This window comes from Rhyacophila brunnea, unplaced genomic scaffold (genome assembly GCF_057557595.1).
Source record: "Rhyacophila brunnea isolate RB1 unplaced genomic scaffold, BYU_Rbru_1.0 scaffold_23, whole genome shotgun sequence".
Lineage (NCBI taxonomy): Eukaryota > Metazoa > Arthropoda > Insecta > Trichoptera > Rhyacophilidae > Rhyacophila > Rhyacophila brunnea.
This window is the reverse complement of record NW_028232893.1, coordinates 21,747,705-21,755,060: the sequence shown is the minus strand read 5'-3', so window position 1 is coordinate 21,755,060 and position 7,356 is coordinate 21,747,705. Positions and strand designations below refer to the sequence as shown.

General features: G+C 34.4%; 1 protein-coding gene across 1 annotated transcript in view; it reads left to right on the top strand.

Moving 5' to 3' along the window:
* Positions 1–446: 446 nt before the first annotated feature.
* Positions 447–7,356, top strand: part of LOC147069713 (uncharacterized) — a 39,798-nt gene continuing 32,888 nt past the window's right edge. The window contains exons 1-4 of the mRNA XM_085950668.1: positions 447–670; positions 2,983–3,199; positions 4,685–4,832; positions 6,244–6,364. Coding sequence (XP_085806794.1) covers positions 566–670; positions 2,983–3,199; positions 4,685–4,832; positions 6,244–6,364 — 591 coding nt within the window. The 5' untranslated portion in view covers positions 447–565. The remainder of the gene's footprint in view (positions 671–2,982; positions 3,200–4,684; positions 4,833–6,243; positions 6,365–7,356) is intronic.

Below are 7,356 nucleotides of genomic sequence, written 5' to 3'. Positions count from 1 at the left end.
CTGCAAACTTAATGTTATTAAATAATAATCTCGATTCATAGACAAAGCCAGGAACCAAATAATTATCTCAAAATAAATTATAGAGTCTCGCGCTTATTGCACGGTGCCTAGAGCCACGAGTCTAATCTCTTTGGGCCTCGCAGATTTAAATTCCTTGTTGGCTATAAAAGATCATGGTGTCATTCGTAATGCGAATACATATGGTCACGTAGTGGTCATCATTGTGTAGGGCGAAACAGCGTTGTGTAGCCTATGGCTGACAAGTGACAGTATAAATAATAATTAATGACTGCCGTCTATCCACTGCCGTACACACTGTCGGTGTTCAACTCGCATCACTGTCAAAATTCGGCTTTTTGGGCCATTGTGTAGTTGTAGTATCACTAGCTAATTTTGTCCATAGATAACAAAAGTAACATTTTATTTTATTATCCTTGCAGCACCGGTAAAACACATGCTTCATTTTTAGCGGAGGACAACAACTTCCTAACCTTTAACATTACTGTCAAACGTCGTTGTGAAATTGTCCCAACTTTACTATTTTGTGGATGATTATTATCCCAAAATGAGTGATATGATAGAATTGTACCAGTCCGTTGCGGGTGGGTCTATGACGGAGCTTCAGGACGTTCTGAAGACGTTGACTGACTATCAAACCTTCAATGCAAAGGTACACTATACGTGCCTTTTTCTTCACTAATTTTGTGCAACCACAACATTTTACATGTTTATACATCTAATATCTGCTTGTTAGTTTTACGAAGTATTAAAGGAAAGGTTGGTGTGTCAATTGAAATACATCTCTTTTATGGTATTTTAATTTGACCACATTGAGCTTCCATTTGGCCGAAAAGACTTTCATTCTATTTATCCACGATTAACGGGATTTTTCACACTTTGACCTATTTTAATGTGGTTTTACTGTGTAATGTATTATTTTCAACTCAACGTTTTTAGAAATTATGATTAAAAAATCAAATATTTTTTGCTGATTCTTTGGATACAATGCCCCGTCTGGATGGCTTGGCAAGTCAGGACGCGAACGACTTGTCGCTGTGCTCACGTAACCCAGGTCCCAGACTAAATACAGTCGACCTCGGTTATTACGATCACGGACATAGCGAGATCTCGGATGTAATGAGGAAACATTCGTTGACATTTTAGTTTATGATTTTCTCCATACATTTATTCACTTTTATAACGATCTACTCAAATATACCGACCAAAAATATCCTCAAAAATTTTCTTAAAACTGTTTATGTGTCGATCGTTTAAAAACATTTTCAACCTCAAACCCAACCTAAAATCCGACCGTAGACCGATGTCGCCGAGATCGGATTACGTTTGTGATACTAGTTAAGTGTCTAAGTACCTTATTGGTTTTTTCGCTGACAATATTGAAATAGTATCCATGCATAATATGGTTGAAATTCCATGTAAAAAATCCAAGCTGAAGTCAGTAGGTATCTACCAGCATGCATTATAATAAACAATTTCTTTTGTAATTTATGAATACCATGCTTTTTTCGGGGAAAAAAATCTTGTGTATTTTTGTTTAAATTACGACTTTTTGTGTTATGTGATCGCTCATTTAAAAATACCTATTCTCTGATATAACGAGTAATGCTTATAACAAGCAAATTCAGTCGGTCCCATCTTCCTCGTAATAACCAAGTTCGGCTGTATATGGGATGTAAAAATGTTATGTGAAATCATCGATGGCAACTGCTAAACATACATTTATAAAAAATAAATATATACCAATATTTGGGGATGATGATGAGGTGTGTAGTGATAAAGTTGTAGTTCCTTGGAAGTTTCGAGGAGAGAGTTTATTTATCGATACAAAAATAAATAGGTGTAATGGTAAAGATGACAGAGTAATGTTGTAATTGTGGTACGGATGTATTGATGAGATTGATGTTATCCAGAGATTAATAGGTCCGCGAGACTGAACTTGAGTGGAATGACGGTTGACTGTGCCCAACTAGTATATTAGTCTATGACTGTGCCGTGTGACCGGACTCGAGTTGAGTAATGAGTTATGGATCGTCCTTGTTATTTATACAAATGCAGTACATACATTACAAGAGACATTGTCGCAATTAAATAGATCATAATAATACACTATTGATCTAGGTTATGATTGAGGAAATGCTGACATCGCTGCCGCCACTTTGGTTTTGTTTTGACAATAAAACTTTAAAATATTGAAATGGTTCACACTTGTAATACTGAGTGGTATGATTGTTATAAATATATGTAAACCTTGAAAGATGAATTTGTCATGAATAGATGGCATTTAGCATTTTAGCATTACATACTAAATATTTTGCCCATTTCAAACCCGGTGGGTAAGTGGAGTATATGGGCCTCATTATCAACAGACATTTTGTTAGGAGTAGTAGTTAGCCACTTGCATAATTAATTGCACAATAATTAGGTCAAACGCATCTATTAACTGCAATTTGTATTCTCAATTCTATGAAAACAAACACTTACCTCTATTATTACGGTTTGGTATAGGCAAGGTTTAACCTTTTCTATGCCTCACGATATTACTATGGCAGTATCTGACATACCGTAGATTTTTAATGACACACGTTGAATGTAGAGCGAAGCTCTTACTAAAATCGCTGTAATATAGATAATTTGTGGTTTATTATTTCTCATATTTATTCAAACAGATGTCACTGTGTGTTTAATTTTTTAGATTATGCAAATCAATCGATAGTGCCCAGTAATTTGAGTTTAAAGTGTGACGAGATAACTTGCGAAATTTGTATGTGCGGCCTGTTGATCACGGCCTCATAGAGCGTGAAAACTCGCTGAAGGCATAGAACCGGTTAGGTAATAGAATTTTTAAATCCAACAAACAAGTATGACTGACAAAGTTTAGTGTGCACTATATTTATGTCAGATCTCAGCAACTTACCTCCACCCTTTGCCACTTGTATGTATCAATAATGTATATTTCTTCAGCATAAGGATAACCTCTCCCCTCTGACGTCCGGAATATCCGAATGCCTGTCTCGTTCGTCTACAAGACACCGTGGTCTTCTCATCCTGTCGTCTGTGCTGCGCAGTCCTTCGAATGTGGCCTGCGACATCATAACAGACCATGGCGCCACTTGGCTGGGCTACTGCGTGGCATCCCTGAGAAATCGACAAGACCAGGGTCTCGGGTACACCGTTACTGGTAAGGAAAATATACAACACTTCTGTATCTATGCGTTCCTGTGTCATAAGCATTGCAATAAATACAACCATAATATTTAAATACGACATATCGGCATTTGTTTGTATAGGTAAGGACTTTTATACAAATTGCCAAATCTTAAAATTCGTAATCAGGAAGACGCGTGTTAGACACGATCGCGATTAGTGAAATTTCGCTGGGGATTTGAAAAACGAAAGTTCGGTAGAATGAGATGTTGTGCGGAGCGATAAAGAGACTGAGATACTAATAGACCGGGAATATATATTCGAGTGACATGTCCACTGAATTATGATCCGCTATTTATTGACGTACTCACAATTAAAATAATATCTTGAAAAAAATAGTTAGAAAATAATTATTATAATTGACTCAGCTACTATATTATGGAGTTTGCGTCATCGGATATAGCTGACTATATGGAAAAATGGATATCGTGGAAATAATAATTGCAGTCAGCTATTTACTGAGTTCGCCATAATTGGACACTACGGGAAATGGATATTTAATATTGCCGATCAATATGCAGACACGGGTTGTGTTGTTTATCCCATGAAATAAAGTAAATAAATAACATTCATTTTGTTCCGCATTGCAAAAAAGGATTAGTTTACCCTGCTTGGCCTGTCTACACTTAATGCAAAATTTGTTGATAACTGTCAAATAATCTATGGAACATATCATAATAAGTGCGGAACAAAAAATATTATAAAAATCAATCACAATATAACGAATTCGTACTCGCTGGGGTCCCGGTGAACGAGGGTTATCTGTACCCTAGGTGATTGTTGTAATATATTGTGAAAACATATAGAACATTTTTTTATTAGATTTATTTGTTTACTTAACGGTTTTTGCCAATAGATGCCTCATTTCGTCGCGTCTTTTCTACAACCACGTATCTCAAAAAATACAACTTTTTAGGAGAGGCAAAAAACAACTTTATTCTCCCAGTTTTAATTCAGAAATAAATATTCTTTTATGAAATATCCATTTCGTATACTTACACATATTTTCATGAAAAAAATGTTATGTTTCTTCAATCTATCACACTACGCTTTCGACCGATCAGTCATATTGTCGAAGATACGAGTATGCGTTGCAACTTTACTATGAATCATTCCACAATATTACTGCAATAAACACGTATCTTGACATGCGAGAAAGAATTTCAGTATAATCATTGGTCGGAGTTCAGTATTCTATGTACTTACAAACACGTATCTCAAGATACGAGTTTATAATATTTATAAAAGTCTTTTATTCTGATTCGATTTTTATCTAACCGCTTAAATCTACTATGTTATTCACTATATTTTGAGATACTTGTTAGTGGAATATGTGCGTATTCAAATTCTGAATTCAGTACATCAAATAACTTAAAACTGACAAAGATTGAAAACAAATTAACTCCTATTGTCCTCGGAATCTGAGTACTGATCCTCTTTTTGATTATTCTATTTCCAGCTCAATTGTTGGAAGCCTGTTCGACAATCCACGAGCTGGATCGATCAGCCATTGGATCATTCTTAGGAGACGTTTTCAATTCGCTGTCAGATTGTAAACCTCCTGCGTATACCAACGCATTGAAATGTGTGGAAACATTACTGAAAAGGTAAGTCATTCATATTCATTTAATTTTCACTAGTCACAAATAATACTGCGGCACAGAGGTAAAAACACAATATTATAGGATTTCGTTAATGTTGATTTTACGCTTCTCTCCGATGATCTCTGATCCTAAGAATATCATATGGGCCTCCACAGGGTGAAGGTTTGTGTTAACAGAATTTGTTTTTACGAGAAATGGATGTCAGCCACTTGCTCAACATATTACCTCCATACTCTGACACAAATTGAAAAACAATACGTGTACTTGCCAGACCCAGGATTTTAAGCTGGGACTCTAGACGCCTATAGGCCGACGCTTAAGCCGCGCACCCATTGGCCATTTTACGCTTACTACATTAAAACTTATTGTGGTTTTCTATTTAAATATTCATTGGAATGTTTCCTTTTTCGAGTGCAAGCGTAAAGTTTTAAGTCATGCTTTAGTAATTTTGTAATTATAATTACAATCTAAACGCGTGGCGATGTGTGCAGTGGAGTAAATGTCATGGCACTTTGCTAGACATAGTTCTACTGACGATTAGACAGGCGTTTCATAAAGCTTTAATTTTAAATGTAAATCTTTGCACATACTCACACCGAGTGCAATAATTTATTTATTTTCTTTTATCGTGTTAATTTATTTATTTTCTTTTATCGTGTTAACTGTCAATTCTGGTGGAAATACACTGTATTAATTAAAATAAAACACAATATGTATTACTAATTCCACTTAGTTTAATATTAATCAGGATCGGTTTCGTCCGCCAAAGGATTCCTTAAAGGGACATTGTCCAGTTGACAATGTCCCTTTGAAGCTGACAAAACCTTAACCTAAGCAGAATTAGTACCACTTATTGCATTTTATTTTAATCTATTTATTTATTAGTCATCTAAAAACCAAATAGGTATACAAATATTTTAATATTGTAAGTAAAAAAACGTACGATTATCCTTTTTATTTCTTCAATATTTCGATGCAAACTTCTGATATTCTGTTTAAATTTTCTTCTAAATAACTTCTGAAAAGTCAATAACCATACGAGAATTCGAAATAATGAAATAATAATTAGTTATTATTCATGTATGGCAATATTATATCCGTAAATATATTGATGTCGAACAGAATCAATTCTCAGGGCAATTATTTGTACGTTTGGCTTTCTGTGGTAAATCAGGAATGTTTTTAAATTTTAGTTTTTTGAAAATTTAGAAACATTTTACCAAAATTTAAAAACATATAATCTGCCCTAATAATTTGTTTTTAGACTATCAACATATTCATGCCATACACGGATATTATCTATCTTTAAAAATTTAGTACAATGCATTATTTTGTGTGTCACTTATTGTGTGTTACTTGGTAAAGCATACAGCTATGTCATGTTTGTCTCCTTTAATTTGAATATCATTTTCAGTTACTCCAAAGCCTGCGGACTCCACAAGAGTGCCTGCGAGAAGTTCCTCGTTCGATTCCTGGACGGAAAGGAGCTCAGACAAGTCGTCATAGCTGCCAAATGTGCACATTTACTACAACAGGTAATTTATAGTGAGAGCTTATGTCTTAAGGTCACATTCAAACGTACGACAGAGACTAGGGAGTCTGAATCTGTATGCGAGAATGATTGGTACATCATAATAAACAATTTATCGAGTAGTTAATGATTATTCTATCTCTCAAATATAATTAATCTATAACTTGCACATATAATTAATTGTTAAAATACTAAGTTATTCAGAATTGTTAGAAATCAATCATACATCGATTGAAATGGCCATCGGTTTATCCAATTTTATGTTACAAGTGTCTTTTACGCTACCCTGCTAAGTAAAAAGACAGTGTTTTGGTTTTAGTGAAGTCAGAGATCTCAAGTTTTAAACTACCTTTTCTCTTAAAATTAAAATCAAATTATTGAATTGTTTTGACATAATCTCTAAACAAACGTGTCTATAGAGTGTCTATTTAGAGATTATGTTTATGATTAACAATTCAATAATGTTACATAATATAAGAGAAAAGGTAGTTTAAAACTTGAGTTCTCTGACTTCACTAAAACCTAAACACTGTCTTTTTACTTGGCAGGGTAGTGTAACGGTAATCTGGACATAGATAAAAAACCCAGAATTAACAATAACTAGACATACTGGAAGACCCCTCCTAAGTGTATTTCTGTGGGCGAAAGGAAGAGGGCGATAAGTCTTACAAATCGAAAAATGAGTTAAAGAGGGCAAATGAACCATAATACACATATGCCTAAATGAGAAAAAGGATAAGTCGAATCAACACCTTTGAATTACTAAATTCCATACAGAAACATTGGAGTTCCCATACAAAATAGTCTACAAATTAATCTTCTTTTGGCTGTCCTGAAAAGTGGCGATTTAAGAATTTACGCCTTCTTCCTTTCGCACACAGATTTATTTTATGAATACTTTGACAGTAACCAATAACATAATATAAATTGAACACAGATTCAACTTAATCAAAGACTGGGGTCTCGGAGGTGAATTGAATAATCTCATAAATCGAT